At 44.5% G+C, this 18,488-nt stretch overlaps 1 protein-coding gene across 1 annotated transcript in view; it reads right to left on the bottom strand.

Annotated features, from left to right (window-relative positions):
- The window catches only part of LOC138300326 (uncharacterized), a 160,522-nt gene extending 143,370 nt beyond the window's left edge, over positions 1–17,152 (bottom strand). The window contains exons 1-2 of the mRNA XM_069239556.1: positions 16,900–17,152; positions 8,480–8,534 (exon numbers count right to left, since the gene is read on the bottom strand). Of these exons, the coding sequence (XP_069095657.1) occupies positions 8,480–8,534; positions 16,900–16,960 (116 nt within the window). The 5' untranslated portion in view covers positions 16,961–17,152. The remainder of the gene's footprint in view (positions 1–8,479; positions 8,535–16,899) is intronic.
- Positions 17,153–18,488: the final 1,336 nt, after the last annotated feature.

An 18,488-nucleotide genomic window follows, 5' to 3' on the forward strand; every position in this document is an offset into this window, starting at 1 on the left:
AGTTCTCTGGTTCCACCAGTTTTCTTTCTTTCTCAATCCTAACCAAAATTAATTGTAGGTCTATTCCATTCAGGCACGCAACGTTCATTGGGCTCCTCCCGTCATGTGCCCTAGCCCATGCTGGAGCTTCATGGGAGTTTGTCTGGAGGAAAGCCTGGGCAGGACATGGAGCAGAGAAAACATGTTCTTTTCTTAAGACAGACACGTTCGGCTTTTCACGCTGCTAGAAAGTGTCTTTGTGGGGGATTCGAGGTCACCAATGATTTATAATATGCTTGTTCATTGACCCCATGCTGGGGGCTCTGGCTGGGCAGGGCCCTATACCATAGCATTCCACATTCTTTAAACGAGAGACAAAGATTGCTCATTAACACTTCAATGACAGAGGCATCATCTGCGCTTGAAAAGATCTCTGCCCTATTCAAAACCTGGCTTTTAACCTCAGGCACAAATGTCTAATTATATTCACAGCTACTGGAATTATGAGGCAGGAGAGGGACAAATTATGAAGCAGGGTTGATCAAATTATGTGGCAAGAAAATGCAAATTATGTGGCGCAATGTGGCACATTTTCTGATTGTATTCACTATTTTGACATGTTTACAGTTGTTAACACTGTCTGCGCATAGGTTGCACCTCATTACTACCAGTTTAACACTCAAACAAAGCTATAAGTAACAGAAAGGTAACCAGTCATCCTTTACAAAGGGTCTTCCACTGCGCGGAAAAATGTGTTGCTATGTATTAAATAACTTTTGAACTGTTCGATCTAGAAAAAAATAGTTTTGGGTAAGATCTGCAGCTTTTGCAGCAAATGATGAATTATATGGCAAACGCAGAAGATTTATAGTTATGTGAAAAATGCTGCAGCTGCACAATCACATAATTCCAGGTGCCCTGATTATATTGTATGCAATTGCACTTACATAGCTCTTATTACCAATGACATGCGGTAGCAAGTGCTATGCAAATGCAAAAAAGTGGGGGTGGGACTTTTTTTTCTTTTTTTAAATGGTGATGCTAAAATGAAGTTCCATAAGGCAGACCAGAATTTGTTTACCAAAATCATCTTGCATTCTCTAGGGAAGCACCTGTAGTTTTGCTTCTAAAAATTCCAAATACTGGCTAAAAGGTAACAACACGCATAGCGATTTTGGTAAATGGGGGTCTGGGCAATTAGTTTGTTTCGGGGTTGATGGTCGGTGGCACCAGCACTTAATAGTTTGGACAGGAATTTTTACAAGATGGTCCAGCAGGCAGCATCTGAGTAAAATGTCCTTTCTGCCTGCTATGCCACAGTTAATCTGTACACAGGCAGCAGCGATGAGTAGCCCATCACTGTGCTCATCTACCTCTTGTTTGTTATGTAGCTCAGTTTGGTTAGAGCGGGACCCATGCATCACAGTAGGGAGATATGTGGGGTGCAATATTTCACTGCACCTTGTTAAGGGTTGCTGACCTTTCACAGTCCATTTCACAGAAGGCTATCACCCTTAGTGAACACTTAGTAGACTGGCAGAGTGGAGCAGCATGGCACTGTGGACGCATTAACAGCACCTTGCAATGCGTCCACCAAAGCTTTCTGTCACAGCAGCATGGTGTACAGCAAATTGGTCTGCCACTGTGTGGTTTACCATTTGGGCCTTCCTACTATCTCAGCGAGTGGCATTTGGTAGTTGGAAGCATGGAGAAGAAGGGTACCCAGTTCAAGCTTAAAGACACAGACACATCTCAAAGGCTGATTTGAAATGCATTTTGGTTGCACAACTTTTGGACATTGTTGTCCCTCAACCTGCCGCACTGTTGCAGCCAGCTGGTGCCCACACTGTCTTCTATTCCCCTATGCCAACTTAAACTGGCAACTGCAGTCCTGTGCGATAATGCACCTTCTGCTGAGAGACAGTCCAGATGTCTCACCTCTTCTGAATGTCTGTCTGAAAAGGGGATTTTAAAGCTCAAGCTTGATGCCAGATACAAGAGTTCTTATTTTATATAAGCGAGAGACCCACCGAGGTTGAGTGGTGATGACATTTGTGTGAACAGAGTAAACGAGCCCCATTCCCCACCCAAGCATCAAACCAATGAAGTAGCTTGAGACTGCCAAACGTGGTTTGGAGAATTAAACACTGTCGGGCTGTATTTATTTTCTAAAAGACACAGACTTATAATTTCTTGATATTAACACACCTCAAAATATATCATATACATTGAACATCCACAATGTTAGACATAAACTTTTCTGACTGAAATTTCATGGTGACCCACAGGACTGGCCCACCAAGCAAGCACCATCAAGATGAAAATTTGATTTGGTCTCCCCAGATTCCCACTAGGGCTTCATACCATGGGAGCCCCATCTGCCAACCAGTAAGTTAGTCTCTAAACAATACCAGGACACCCAAAACTGGACCCTCCTGGCATCCTTTGGAAGATGGACAGGTGAAAGTCAGCCATATCCTGGTCCCCTGGAGCTACTACCACAACCAGAATCACCCCCAGGTCCTGTTAAAGAAGCACCCATGGACAGCTAAAATATAGCCGCTGTAGCACCCAAACCCCAGCCTCCTGCAGACCCCTGCCTTACTACCCCTCTGTCATGGCATAAGTCCTAAAAAAAGAAGTGAAGGACCTGATCTTTTTAGGCAAGGTGCAAATGACATCATGGTGCATAACATCACAGCACATGACATCAGGAAGTAGCATCTGAACCTGTGACCTCACAGGTAGCGACATCACCAGAAGTGACATCAGATCCTAACAACTCCCACATATGGTTAGCAGGTCTATCATGAGTACATTTGAGTGCATTACAAAATTTCAGAAATGTGATTCTGAGTCGGGCTGTGCCAAAAAATTGTTGCGACCCCGCCGAAGCAATATCTGGACCTCAAACTATACATATATGGTTTAAAAATTCTGCCACAAAAAATTGGCAACACAGAGAAATGTGCAATACATCTGTTCTGCTTAATTGGTTGCAAAGTCTGTATTATCCTATGTGGTTAAGGCACCTGCTGCAGAGATATTTGTGTTAGAAGCAGGCAAGCTACAGAAAGCTCAAGCCAGGCTTGAGGCTGAAGCTTTGCTGTGACTCAGCTCAAAGTCCTGTTGGAACCTCAAGCCCATAACAAGCTGTACTTCCTGGTGGCTTCTGCTTGCCACCTTCCCTCCACACAGACTGTGGCATTACGGATAGAGCCCCCGACTTTTGAGTGAGAAACCAGGTTCGAGTCTTGGCATGGCTCTATATCCCATGAGTCCAGGCAAATCACTTAATTGCCACTTTCCTATAATTAACAAACAGGGCCTTCTGTATTGTAACTGGTCCTCACATAAAGCGCTTCAATACCGCAGGGTTGAGTTTGCCCTGTGTAAAAAGTAAAGAAAAATGTGCAAGGACGTAAAAACAAAGTGTGAGCATAAGGAAATCAAAAATATACCCATCTGCTGGCTGATCTGCACAAAGTCAAACCAGAAAACATTGATAAATCATGGCAAATTGTATGATCTTAGGATTTTCTTTTTTTTTTATTTCATCAAAACTCTTTTTTTTTAAATTATTGGGCATGAAAGCCCTTTACATATGGGGCTTCAGATTACCAGTTGTACAAAATCCTATTGAGTTAGATTTATTAAACTATAGTGTTGTACTATAATAATTGGGGCCACGTGCAGGTTTCCATTAACTTTAAGTAAGTACTTCTAGTCCAGTGCCATAATGTGCTGTATTAATGTCAGTTCCACATGTAAAAAAAATAGTTTTTATTAATTTTGAAGCGATTTTACATTGTAAATATTTTCAGGGTTCAGCTCAAGCACAGGCTCAACAAGCCAGACCCTTGGCTCGGCTCTGGCTCGGCTCTCCCTGTTAGTTTTTTAGCTCCCACACCTCTACTTTATGTACACGGTAAACCTCAGGGAATAATAATAATGGTAAGATAACCCTGGAGCTTATCGCATTTGCTGGAGAGATCTGTGCTTTGTCTAGGTTTAGCTTTGAATCAAAGTAAGGTTAATGTGTCTCCTGTAAAGCACATCATGTAACATGCAGATGGTAGATTTTTATTTTACATTAATAGGTTAGTGGATTTCTGCTTTTAGCAAAGAGATCCTTCTGTTACTTGCAGTTCATAAATTGTAATCCTTGAAATATAGCACAGTGAGCTACGACGGACATGTGATTCCTACACCTTGTAAACTGCACTGTCTTATGGTAGCACATCCTGTACATTGATTTACACACGTGCATGATTTATTGTCACTGTATTATGTATGTGTGGTGTAAAGCGCTCTGACATTCTGCATTGGGATAAGTAGAGCTATGAAAGAAATAAAACAAAATAGTGGTATTTATTTTATTTGTGTAAATATTGGGACAGACCAACATATGTGACATTCTTATAGTTCATGCATACCCCATATAGAGGAACTGAACTAAGTCAAACCAATGCCTCTCCTAAGCACCTGTGAAGTGATAACAAGCTGTGTGCCTTTGTCTCCCTTCCAATGCATTTACACCTAGGTGTTAGGCTCCAGATAGCTCTCCGCCACGATGCAAAAGGAGGCTTAATAGCCCCTTAAATCAGGCCTTTGTTGGGCCCAGCTGATATTTAACAAAACAGAGTTCCCTTGCCGCAGACAATGAGCCAGCGCCACTGCATGTGTCCTGGGCTCTGAAAATTACAACAGGACCAGTTCAGCATATTTATTGGGGCCCAGCTTCTTTGCAGGGTGTACAATGTCCACCCTGTGAAAATAAAGAATGGACTCTCTCTACCTATATGCACCCCCGACTTGTGCCTATCCCTCCATGGGGTAAAAATTAGATCCACGTAAATAATTCACCTGACTTTAGAGGGATTATGTTTTTAAGGCTTTGACGTTTGCTTTCTAGCTTCTGCCGAAAGTTTGAATTTTCATACACAATGGTAAGAACTGCCATTGGGCACCACCTCCCTCCTCGGGCTGGCCCCTACCTACATACCAGTAGCCCAAACATGGAACCCCCTTTAATAATAATATTTTTTTGTCTTTTGGTTTCTACTCTTTAGTATATTGGTGAAAGTGAGAGTGCTGCTTCTGCTTTCATTTCAGTAGCATTCTGACAGTATGTGTGTAGGCACACTTGCTAACTTAAGATGCTGTTAGAGATGCTTCTGGCATGACTGAAACTTCTAAAGCTGTCAAAGTGAGTCCTGCTGTAACTACAACTCCTACTTTTGTCATATCCTTGAGCCTTGCTGCTGTCACTGAGTTTTGATTTCAGTGCCTACAGGTCCTAAAGCTGCCATGCCCTGCCTTCTGTGCCTGCAAATGAGTGTTGCTGCTATCATATACTGTCAGTTCCAGCTGCTGTCACTCTGAGTATTGCCGTCAATGGATATAACGCATGACAGTGTCCTGGTTCTTCAGGCCACAATGCACAATGCTAACATCCACTGCTGATACAGTAGTCAGTCCTTCTGCTATCACCTCTCCAATCTAGGTTGTAACAGGCAAATCCCCAAATTGAATCGGATAGAGGTGTGAAGCATAAAGCCTGTGAGAGAAGCTCAACTTCAAAGTTACAGGAGGAGGGAATTCCTTCAGCACCCTCTAGCTCCACTCACAGTTCCATCAGGAGACAAAAGGTCAAAGGTGTAAACACTCCTCAAAATTGCTAGCTATTCCTTCCATCTTCCTGCAAGAGATCATCAGGCATCTACTCAGGTGGAGGAATATGAGCTTCTCAGTAGCTGGTGGTTCAGGGTTTGTCCACCAGCTGGAGCCACAGCATTACTGTGTCGGGGGCAAGCAGGTTCATGGGCATGCTTACACCTTCGCACATACACAAGTCTATGCCGAGGTCTCCTTCTGACTATTCTCAATCTCCCATTCTAATCCTGCAGCAGTGTCTTATGCGGTTGATGCTCACCATAAAACGATGTATTCTAATTTTTCCACAGCTTCAGCTCCTTCATAAACATGGTTGACAAAATTATTTACCATAATAAACTTCTGGTGCAGCATGTGCACATTTAAATGTTGGCATCTTTAGCTAACCCCTTTTCGTTCAGAGAAAAAAAAAATGTGACTGAGTGCAGGTTTGGCCTAGGCATGTGTTTGTATTTTTGGAAATTATTTAACATGCAGCTCAAAACAGTGGCTGGTTTTATAGTTGTAATTTGCAATCTTGGTGTGTTTGTGTCACAGTATTGCATAGCCATCTCAAGAAAGGATTGCAGGGCCAAAAAACTGAAAAAAAGATTCATCAACCCTTTGTACATTGTTTTAAATGATAGAAAATACCATTCATCATCTGGTCCATGATTTCTGTTCCACCCTGATAGGTACAATGGATATTTATCACTATTAATAAACCATTACATTGCTGCAAAATTTATAAATAGTAGTTATATATCATGTTACACTTTAACTCTTAGTGCGTATGCACACAGACAAACCTGAACCTTAAACAAGAGAAAATGTAATAAAGGTGCAACCCCTGCATAATAACTTGATACCACAATATTTTGCATTCGCTCTACTAAATTGACTGCATGGGGAACACAGCATAATGCCTATGGGAAAATATAAAAAAAGAATGTAAGTGTTCCCAAGAATTGGTGAAGGTGAACTTTTGGAGCATTTTCAACTCTTTACCTTTTTGTGAATTTTTTTTGTTTATATCAACTAAGGAAGAAGATATGGCGTAGTAGTGACTAAGTCAATCCGAGCACCTGGTTTTGAATCCACAGTGACACTTCACTAGAAATTGTGCAGTTCTGGGCAAATCACTTAGGGGGTCATTACAACTTTGGCGGGCGGCTACCGCCGGCCACCAAGCTGTAACCGCCGGGCGGCCGCCAATGCAGCGCACTCCTGCGGTGCCCATTTGGACATCCCCGCTGTGCCGGCGGGCGGAAACCAAGTTTCCGCCCGCCGGCCCAGCGGGGATGTGGGCCGCAACATGGGAGCCGGCTCCAAATGGAGCCGGCGGTGTTGCGGCCGTGCGACGGGTGCAGTTGCACCTGTCGCGCTTTTCACTGTCTGCATGGCAGACAGTGAAAAGCCACATGGGGCCCTGTCAGGGGGCCCCTGCACTGCCCATGCCAGTTGCATGGGCAGTGCAGGGGCCCCCAGGGGCCCCACGACTCCCTGTACCGCCAGCCTTTTCCTGGCAGTTCCTACCGCCAGAAAAAGGCTGGCAGTCGGGGACTCGTAATCCCCTGGGCAGCGCTGCAAGCAGCGCTGCCCAGGCGGATTATCACCGCCGGGGCAAAAGTGGCAGAATACCGCCGGCCCCGGCGGTGCGACCGCGGCGCTTCCGCCGCGGTCGTAATAGGCCAGGAAGCACCGCCAGCCTTTTGGCGGTGCTTCCGTCATTTTAGCCCTGGCAGTCTCGGACCGCCAGGGTCAAAATGACCCCCTTAATCTGTTATAGGGGTGTAATTGTGTGTAACTGGATAATTCAAAGATTTAAACCTTCACTTGAAGTATGCAGTCTCACTTCCCAAAATGTACAATGCTCCAGTGATTTCCAGTGTAGTCTGTGCTATATAAACACATACCTGTTTTGCATTGTTTAGTTATCTTGCTTCTTCCACTCTGTAAATGCCCCTTCCTTTTGAGATCTTTGTAAACCCCCTCATTTTATGACATTCCATTGGAAGCCCTTTTATCTCAGTACCCATTCCACACCTTGAATACGGTTCCTAAATGTCTGCTTCTTACAGTCTACTTTTCGAAGTCTGTGGAGACACTTTTTGTGTTTAATAGGGGATTACTCCTTACACATCTTCACATCTTGTTGTTCCATGGAACGTTATGTTCTTAAGTGTCATATGTTGCTTTTAGTATGAAAAGACACCTTTCGATAAGGCTGTAGAGCTTTCTTTTCTAAGTGTCAAACATGCACCCAGGCACAAGACTCTCTCTGTACCAAAAAACTTGCTCACATCCAATGCTTGGAGAAATGGTTGAACTCTCCAAGCACCAGCATTGCTTAGTGTCTGAGTGGATATTTTTGGCAAAGCCAATAGATGTGGCATTAATTTGCTGAGGCATGAAAGTACAGATATGCATAAATGCGGTTTTCATGCATTAGCATATTTAAGCTAGGCACGCTGGCAATGAGTGCTTTCATACTGGCACGGAGGTCATCTCCACCCCCATCGCGTGAAGTGGCAGCTTTACCACTGTGGCTTGAAGTTCTAGCCCCCTCCGAAGTTTGGGTCTGGTTGCACCCCTGATTCCTTTGTTTTTAATATATTCTGCTTCTTGTAAATAACTCCAGTTTCTTTGCATAATGCAGTACTGCATAAAAGCTATATAAAACAACTCTTTCAGCTGTAATTTAATTTCACCCAGAAGTATGAATGTGTTTTGACTGCAAAGAGCACAGGCTGGTATTTCAAGCTGCAAGACTGACTGAAAACCTCTTCACATGCTAGAATGGTAACCATTCATCCAAATGAAGAAAATAATAATAGCATCTTACTCAACAAGCCAGGGTCCTTCTTCCTCCGCAGCGATAATCGTCAGTTGTGCTTCTCCTTGAAATGACAAATATACATGTTTTAGTTATGTTCTCTCTGGGTGTGACAGTCATCCCAATACTGAGCAAGCATCCTTCATGTTTTTGTTAAATTTGTCATGGTGATACTTTAGCATCATTACAATAAGTAAATCGTTTGGAGTGTTCTAAATGAACTTTACATGGCAGAAAGTAGCTAGGTGCATCAGACAGCCAGGCTTTGCCAATGGAGAGCTTTCTTGCTCTGCCTTCATTGTGGTGTAGAGGCACCATTCAAGGAAATGGTGGATTTCCCTTCTGGGAACTGCATGCTCTACATCACCCAAAATGACAGACACCGGAGCAGTCCCAACGTAGTTTTCTGATTCGGGGACTGTGGGTAGAAATAAGGCTGGGTCATTACTGGAAGGGCCTAACCAATTTGAATGATTATAACCTCAAAACAATACACAAAAACCCGGAAATAAGCATTCATCATAAAATACACAAATGATTAAATATTTGATTTAATTCACAAATATATAAAAAAATCATTTATATATACTTTATTTATCTGTTAATTCAATTTCGTTTTCTTAGCAGTTGCAGCCTCCCTGAGTAGGCGTCATGGACCCCCAGGGGACCTCGAGCCACAGGTTAAGAACCACTGCTCTAAGCATCTCTGACATTCAGCAGAATGGAGGAAGATAAGGAGTTTGCTTCCTTGGAGCTGGTCGTGGTCCTCTGTACCCCCCAACCCCTTCCGGCTGAGGGGCTGCATTTGTTTCATCCCCGCCTTTGTAGCTCTTTTGCACCGTAAGCAGAAGAGCTACCGTCTTGTACTGGTAGACTTTCAGTGCCTCACAATCCCAGATCTCCCAGTATTGCAGCCGAATGGGCTTTGGGGATGTCTCCCCTCTCCCCGTGGGGTTTTTGGTGACATGGAGCGGTCCTGAGGCTGCTTGGGCTATCTTGCTATGGAGGGAACAGGAGGTATATAGCCCGACATTTTGTTCCCCGAGGAGCCATTTTAGCAAGGTCACACAGTGTCTGGGTAGCTAGTATGGGACCCCATTAAATTGCTTCCCTTTCAAGGGCTTCAGCGTCAGTATATTAGTAGTGTATCTGCGGTTAGTCAAGCATATAATTACAAGCAGAATGTGTTGCAGGCAAACCGTTTGCAGAGTTATAAGCAGCAGAGCACAAAGTGAAGCAGGCCATGCGCTTACTGGAAGAAGCGGGCAGGCTCGACTTGTTGGTGGAGGGGGCGTGTCCTTGTGTGCTTCTTCCATGGCATGCGACAGCTGGGGTCACGTCGGCACTGTATGTCTGTTTGCCACCACACCTTGGAGCGCTCCATAATCAGGTAAGCGCCCGGAGCTGCTTCCATGTCAGGTGAGCCACCAAGGGGGGCAGGGAAGGCCTAAGGCCTCACAAGACATGTTGGTAGGGGCGGGAAAGTCGCTGGGACAGGGGGAGGAGGGCTACCACATTTAAAGGTGCAGGTTGTTTTTGGGGAGAGAGCACCGGTGAAAGGCAGACTGGGCACCTGGAAGATGGGGAGTGGTTAATATGTTTGAAGCAGGGGCAGAGGTGGAAGAAGTGATGGATTTGCCTAGCGAGGCACTGGATTTGAGGGTGGTGGGTCAGAGGGAGAGGGTGGCTGCACAAACATGGGACCCAACTTCTGCATTGGTGGCCACTATGCTACAGTGGAGCGATGAGGAGGGGCAGGGTGAGTCAGAGGTCGAGGTGGGTGTTTTATGGGAGGGAGACTCAGGGGATGAAGCTTCCTATCAGTGCAATTCCCCTGGCAGGGTTTACAGTAAGCTTGGTAAGGGTCAGACCAGGGGGTGGGCAATGGGGCACAGTTTCCGTCGGGGCGCACAGAGGGCACATTGGCAGGGGGGGGGCGTGGTGAAGGGTAGGGCGGTGGGACATGGGGAGGAGGCATCAGGTCAGGAGCAAGGATGCAGGGAGAAAGTGAGTAAGGACCTGTCCAACCCTCTGGGCCTCTGGTCTATGTTGCAGGAGCCACTGAATAGCAGCAGGAGTGGCACGGGGGAGCCTGGGGCGGCACGCAAGCCCTTACTTGAAGAGAAGGTGGAGCCCAGGGCGGCCGGCTGGACCACCGGGGGACAGGTATCTTCAGCTGCGGTGCAGCGCCAGCGCAGACTCAATCTGGGAAGGCTGGTCCAGGGCAGCCTCCAGCGTCCTAGGTCTGGTGCACTCTCTGCGTTCAGTAGCAGGGCGGGAGAGTGGGCAGGTGACGGCCCCTGAGCACCCCGTGATAGCTGCTGAACCACCTCGGGAGAGAGAGCATCATTATGAGGATGAGAAAGCCGGGCCTTCATTGGCCGTGAGTGGTGATCGGAGTGGTCATACGATACTTGACTATGATGAAGACAGTTTGGAAGAGGGTGAAGTGTGTGGAGAGGAGGCACCGTGCCTGAGTGAGGAAGCAGACTGGTCACACAGAGAAGATGGGAGAGTGGTCTGGAGAGTTTCTGATGATGTTAATTGTGTTTTTCAGGTTTTCAGGAGCAGTGTGTTAAAAGGCAGGACAGTTGCTGGGGTGCGAACAGGGCTCGACCACTGGCAAGGCGGCAAAGTGATGAGCGGCCACTGACTTTGACGCCAGGTAAGACTGCACAAGGGAGCCAGAAGTTTATGACTTTGGTGGCAGTGGAGGCCACGGAGCATGCACAGATGGTACATCTCACCTTTGGAAAGGTATCTACATGGCAGAAAAAGGTGTGGGAATGGAAGAAAAGGGGCGGGCGGGGACCATGCAGGTAAAGACCAACAGTGTCTCTAAAGTGGGGGAAGATACGACAGCAGACGTGGGGTCAGGAGTGGCGAAAGCAGAGGATGACAAGGCGGACAAACAAGATGTAAAGTAAAGAGGTAAAATTTAAGAAGCTACCCTATATGGGGGCATTGAAGCAGTTAGGAGTTCACTTGATGCTATCCACAAAGAAGAAGATATGGAAGAGGGAGTACGTGGAAATGTTAAAACTACTCCACATGGACCTAAGGGCGAAGGAGGGTTCAAAGGAGGAAGAGGTGGAGTTGTCAAAGCGACCTAAGGTCTCAGTTACAACAGAGAACTGGAAGGCAGCATTTTTACTTTCTGCCAGTGTCTATTACGAGAAATATCCAGGGAGGTCGGTGGCATTGTTAAAGTATATGGATGTGATAAGAAAGGCCCAGGGGGATATGCTTAGATACAATACGATCAGGAATTTTGGGCCCATATGGCAGTAGCTAAGGTCAGTCGGGGGATTGATACGGACCCATGGCAGCATACCATGGGCCCTGCAAAGTTTGGCAAGACGGTCTATATGGCCACTGATGTGCGGTGAGGGATGGCGGCTCACAGCAGGTTGGGTGCAACCTGCTTGCATTCAACCCCCGATGCTCACAACCACAGTTTATGTGCAGTACGACTGGCTACCCACAGGATTTGTGAGCAGCACATTGGCTGTGTTGCCTACCCCGCAGCACACAACTAAAGTTCATGGGCAGTGAGGGCTCGAAATTAGCACACTCTTTTAAAAAAAAACACCATATTACCTAAAAAGAAATCATTCAGAAACAGACTCGATAACTCAAGGCACCTGCGCTGCAGAAAACACAAAACAAAACACCCAAAAACACACATTTAAAAATGACACATGACTATCACAAGCAAAACATGGTAGGTGGCATGGGTTATGGTGTGTGATGTATACCACAACTGGCAAATTTCAGTGGTTTTAAAGCTTCCCTGTTAAGTGGATTGGATACGGGTTTGAAATTAACTAAACACTATATATAGCTTTGTCTTGAAGCATGCACTTACAAACAAAAATAGAACAGGCTTTTATCTGCAAACAGCATTTCTGCACGTCTGTGTTTTCATGCATTAGCACACTAAACGCAGATATGGTGGCTTTACCAATGCGCGCTACTGACACTAGCAGACAAAAAGCCAGTTTAGTGACATATAAATATGCAGATTACAAACACCTCTCTGCAGTAGACAAATTTACTGGGATTGGATCATTCCAGCAGCAGAAATTCATAACTATCATGTCTGGGCTTGTCATGTGTGACACGTTTAGCTAGTCGAGGATTTTTAACCAAAAACATGTGGCATTGTGGAAACTGTAGTTTTGATTTTAACATTTTATAATTAAAAGTCAAGCTTGACTGAGGGGATGCAAATGAGCTCGGGCAACTTTCACAGATACACTTAGTCTGAACATAAATCATTCAGCTTGTGTCACTCTACAGCTGTGGCAGGCACCTTAACCCACTAGGCAGTCAAAGTGGCGAATGTGTCCCTAATATCACACCCTAATCTCTGTAGCAGAGATGCAACCCCAAGAACTATTTCATTTAGGCTGGACCACATATGTGAGTTGCTGGCTAGAGGGTTCTTTGCATCATGCGATCAACTCACTGATCTATTGCTAACTTACATAAGCTCATTAAAAAAAAAAAAACGTAGATAATAAAGTATTGGGATAAGATTTTGTTTTATACCCTCTTACCAAATTCTCAACAGTAATTTACACAATCACGTGAGATATTTTAAGGCAACAGCATTTGTAGACATACTTTAAGCAAAATACCCAGTTAATTACAACACTCAGTTTATCCGCACTGGAAGAAAGACTGAATTGGCGCCGATGGAATTCAAAACTATAAACCTGTGGAATTAACACATCTCTGCTGCAGACTTGCTTCAGCACTCTACTGAAATCATTATGCCAAATGAATTTTTAAGAACCCTATAACTCACTATCTCAGAACTGAGAGGATCTCCTAAATTCTAACTTGCATTTTAGTTGCTGCAGTTGATGCACTTATTTGTATATTTTTGAGAAGCTGCCACTCAAGAGATAAGCCACTGTTGCCTGGTATGAGACAACAGGGCAAATGAAGTCTACATTGTGATGAGGAGACAGAGGGATGGGGCACTGCTGAACTTGAGAATTTCTTTCCAGGGGATGGTTGGAAGGCAAACATAAAATACATGCTGGTCATGGTACATTGTGCTGAGAACGGGAAATTAAAAGAGACTATTGAATTGGTTCTTTTGCACATTTAACTACACGTGTACGAATGTTTGCATACACCTACAAAATTTGAAATTTGTATGTTAAAATGTGCACATACACCAAATACTTCTGAAAATACCATTAAATGTCTCACATCTTTGCCATACCGCTAACTCCATCAGCCTTAGTCTTGCCTTTGCACCTGCATTCTACTCGTTTTGGAGACAACTTATTTTCCCCTGTTTAAAACCTGCAGGCAACCATTCTAGAGTCTTGTCAGAAACACAAGGCAAGGAGCAGTAATCCCTGGGCTGAACACAGCTGAGAGGTTAACCAGTAAGGGAATTTAAGAGAGGTAGCTATGATGGACAGTGGTGAGAAAGTCCCAGTCGTGGGCCAGACACATTCCGGGAGAGCTACATTTGCAAATACCAGAGGTTATTTGTTTAGAAGGTTAAGCAGGAGAGGTGTTGGGTAAACCAGCTGAACATTGGACATTCACGAGTTCGGAAAAAGAGGTAATTTGGGATAATGCACAGTGGTGAAGTGGGGAGGAGGGTGACTGGTCATTTTTTTAAGAAGAAGTTGGTAGCATGTGGCAATAAATCATTACAGATGTGGTCCAGAGTGGTTAATAAACCTTTCCAGAACACTAGCTACTTGAAGTCTCAGAGTTTGTTTGGGGTATTCTTTTAGCAGGGTGGCTACGGAGGCAAAGGGGAACCCCCGACAATGGTACTGCACGGCTAGGGTAAAGTTGGAAGTGGATTAGGGATCCGGGACCGGGTAAGTGAAAAAGATTTGCTTAACGCAAACACTGGCACCCCACTTATCAACCCCAAGATCTTAGGAACATCATCCTGCTACAAAGGTATACAGCCTCTCCTGCTTCAATGCGGATGCTGCCAACCTGCTACCTGAGGAGTGGAAGTGAACAACAACCGGGCAACACTAACTGACATATTAGCGGGGGCGCAGGAAGCATAAACGGTGACAAACGAGTCATGTACAGGCCATGGGAAGACAGCCAAATTCAGATAGTCTAAAACACAGCAGCAAGAATTGCTATGGAACCTAGACACGTGGAACACACATCTTTAATTGTCACTTTATCTTAATGCCTACCACAATTCAAAGCCACAAAGCCTTTTGATAATAGTTCACCAGCATCTAATTTATAAAGGACCCAATGGTGTCAGAATTAGTGCAGTTATGACCCTTCCCCACTCAGAGTCTGTTTGCAAAAGCAAAATGAACAACCACAGGCAAAACCTGTAGGATTGGCATTTTGTACGGCGTGTTATTTTTGACCAATGATTGTTTTTGCGTCGAGGGAATATCTCTGTCTAAACCATCTAAAATGGATTGTATAGAAAATAAGGCAATGCTTTATTTTGTATAGCATTCATTATTCTGATGCTTTTATCAGTGCTCCTTCCCCAGGGCTGCGGGGATGATCACAACCCTAGAACTGTCCCTCATGCATTGTAATGGAGGCAGGAGGGCACAACCAAACAGCCAATTGAAAACGACCAAGGTTCCAGAGCACAACAAGCTACTGGTTACAGGAGGCTGAACCAAGCCCCTTAAGGTAAGTATAGTATCCAATGTGTTTGCTTTAAATGCACCGTCGAGTGCACATCAATGGAAATAAAACAAGATGGTGGTGAATGAAAAAGATCCGTGAGCAGAAAATCTAACAACTCTGATTCATATTTTAAGCCACTGCAAACACCTGGATCATGAGCAGGTATTGGTCATAGCTAGAATTTATCAAACACGGCGATCGTATGTGTAAACAAACAGCGAGTCTGTGCCTGCACTCTGATATACCAGGCGTATTATTAAGGGTAGTTAATTTTTTTAGATACTGTAAAGAAAAAAAAATTACTGAGGAAAGCTCAGTGAATGTACAGAAAATACATTTACCTCATCTTCTTAGCCTAGTCGAATTGCATTTGTAGACATCCCATGCTTGTACCTGTTCTAGTAATGTGTAATATATTGGTAGGATTTAAATGAATTACAACAATAAACCTTATTCACTCATTAGAGGTGAATGGGTGTAATTATGACTTGCCAACAGGACTGCCACCATGACATTCATGACACTACTGCACCTGTGCTCAGAACCCAATTGTGCTTGGAAAACAATGGCCCTTGGTGTTAATGTTTGCAAAAGAATGAACTAGACTTGCAATAGCAGAATACAAGGATGTTATTACTCGAGCAAAATTTTGAGTGGATTTTAATTACCGACCTACTAGTAACTCGCAAAGTTTTCTGATTCTCCTTTTTTTTAAACCCGTGTGTTTTTTTCCAGACAAACTCAATATTTTCTTGCTTTGCTAGTTGGGAGAGGAAAGGTATGTGCCGTTTTCTCGAAGGTTATCTTAAAAACCGTTTTTCGCGAAACGCTGACACTGAACAAATGTCAACAATCCTTTTCTCTCAAAAACTTTGAACGGTTGAGAAAGACCCCGTTTAAATTAGAAAACCCATATGTTCAAATCTTTGATGGCAATGGGGTAGTACGCGTAGCATCTGAAAGTATTACAGACTTCTGTTTCAAATAAAAGGATTGCCACTCCTTATAAGGTTTGATAGTCAGATTTGACACCACGTAACTAAACAAATTCAATGAAATAATTCAGACTACGTAGTTTTATAGTACGCCATCTTTTACGCCCCATATGCATCTTGCCCTGCGCCACTTTTGCAAGGAGTGTAACTGGAATGGTAAGTGCCTCGACTTGGAGGCATATTGGGTTCAAACCAGTGGTGTATCACTTTCATGGCAACAGCGTTCGGCACCCTTCTAAATGCAACTCATCTCCTTCATATGTATACTTCACACAAGTAATACTGTTCACTTGAAGTTTATATTGATAACACCCTTGTCCCAAATTCAAGGTTGTTTATTCCCTACGCATGGTTCTCCTCTCTACCTCTTCTAAGTCAGGTCAGTGAGTTTCAAGGTAGCGTGCAACCTGGCCTTTGCGTGAAGCCAAACCCGGAAAGCTCTTCTGCATAATGGTAAAATGCTTGAAGATTTAACACTGGCTCATTACCTAGCTCGCGTTCAGTTTTGCAAGTCAGTAAATGTTGCGGTCACTCTTTCATCAGGGTGACCAAGAATCCCGGATTTACTGGGAAATCAGTTTTCCCCCACTTGCTCGGGCAAATTTACGTAAATTAAGCGAATGTCCTGGTTTACGGTTTACACATCTGGTCACCCTATCTCTTGGATAGATTTTTCTGACTGAGGCAACAGTTTTCGCAAAATCAATATATATTGTCTAGGAAAATAACCGAAGTGTCACAACGTCACGTCGTTCAATTCCGCCAGGGCCTTACCATCCTGAGATAGGCTCTCCTCGGTCGCTGCAGTGAGTGGCTTGCAGGGTTCAGTCTCCATCTCTGTTCAGCATGCGATGAATTCCCAGCAAACCAGAAAGTAGTTGGGGCAAAAGGTCGAGTCGCAAATGTTATTTCTGTCGTCGAAAGGCGAGATAAATATTTTAAAAAAGGCTGAAACCCTAGGGGTAGAGTAAGAAGGAAAACAAGGAAGCGTCTGCAACACGGAAATACAAACTCAAATGGAAACTGAAACCAAGGCTGTCCTGCAAAATTCTCTGAGCATGTGCAACTCCAACCAAGTTCGCTTCTCATCCTTGAAACGAATGAGGGAGGATATGCAGTCTACGCAAGGTGCGAGCCACAGACTAGACCAGAAACGGCATTCATTCCCACAAGTCTGAGTTTAATAACTTTACTAAATAGTCTACTATCTTCGAGGGCGTGCTATTTAAAAAAAAAAAAAAACTGCTTTCATCATAGCTAGCACTCTCTGTTTTTGAAAAGTCAGCTTCGGTATTTATCTAGGGAAACGTAAGCATAGCGCGAAACATGAACCTTTTCAAAACCATGTTGTTGTGACCCATAGGCAAGGCTTATTGTGAATGTAAACAAACAAGCATCAAGTTCTATTACAAAACAAGAGTTGGCAGAGCCCATATATTTGGCTTTAATTTTGAGGCCCGACTACAATATTTAAACAAGCATTGGTAAAGCCAATAGGTCTCCCCTATACAACTATTATTGTGTTTTTGCCATGTTGCACACCAGTGTACCCTGCTAATCAGCATGGCTAAAAGTGGCGTGGAGTGTAATAAAGTGGAGTGGGGGTGTAGTGTAGAGTGGAGTTGGTGGAGTAGAGTGGAGTAGGGGGAGTAGAGTGGAGTAGAGTTTAGTAGAGGGGAGTATAGTTCAGTGGATTAGTGGCAGAGCGTATTGTAGTGTGCAGTGTCTTACAGTGGAGTGATGTAGAGTGGAATAGGGTGGAGTGGGTTGGAGTGGATTGAGGTAGTGGACAGGATTGGAGTGGGGTGGATTAGGGTTGAGTAGGGTGGATTGATTGGACTGGGGTGGATTGTAATGGGATGGATGGAAATGGGGTGAGATGGATTTGAGTGGAGTGGACGAGATTGGTATAGGTGGATTGAATTGGAGTGATATGACTGATGTGGATTGGGGTGGACTTGAGATGGGTGTATTGAACTAGAGTGTTGTAGATTTGAGTGGCATGGAGTGGACTGGAATGGGGTGGGCTGAACTGGGGTGGGGTGGATTGAATTGGTTTAGATTTGGGTGGGTGATGCAGATTGGATTGGAGTGGACTGGGGTACATTTCAGTGGGGTGGATTGGAGTGGCCTCGTCTGGATGGAGTGGAGTAAGGTGGACTGTAGTGAGGTGGATTTTATTGGGTGAGTGGGGAGGTTTGGATTGGGGAGACTGGACTGGAGTGGGGTGGATTAATTGGAGTAGGGTGAACTGGATTGAGTAGGGTGGATTGAAGTAGGGTAGAGTGGACTGGAGTGCGTTGGGGTGGTTTAGAGTGGGTGGAATGGATGAAGGTGGAGTGGACTGGATTTGAGTGGGATGG

The sequence above is a fragment of the Pleurodeles waltl genome, chromosome 6, assembly GCF_031143425.1.
Source record: "Pleurodeles waltl isolate 20211129_DDA chromosome 6, aPleWal1.hap1.20221129, whole genome shotgun sequence".
Lineage (NCBI taxonomy): Eukaryota > Metazoa > Chordata > Amphibia > Caudata > Salamandridae > Pleurodeles > Pleurodeles waltl.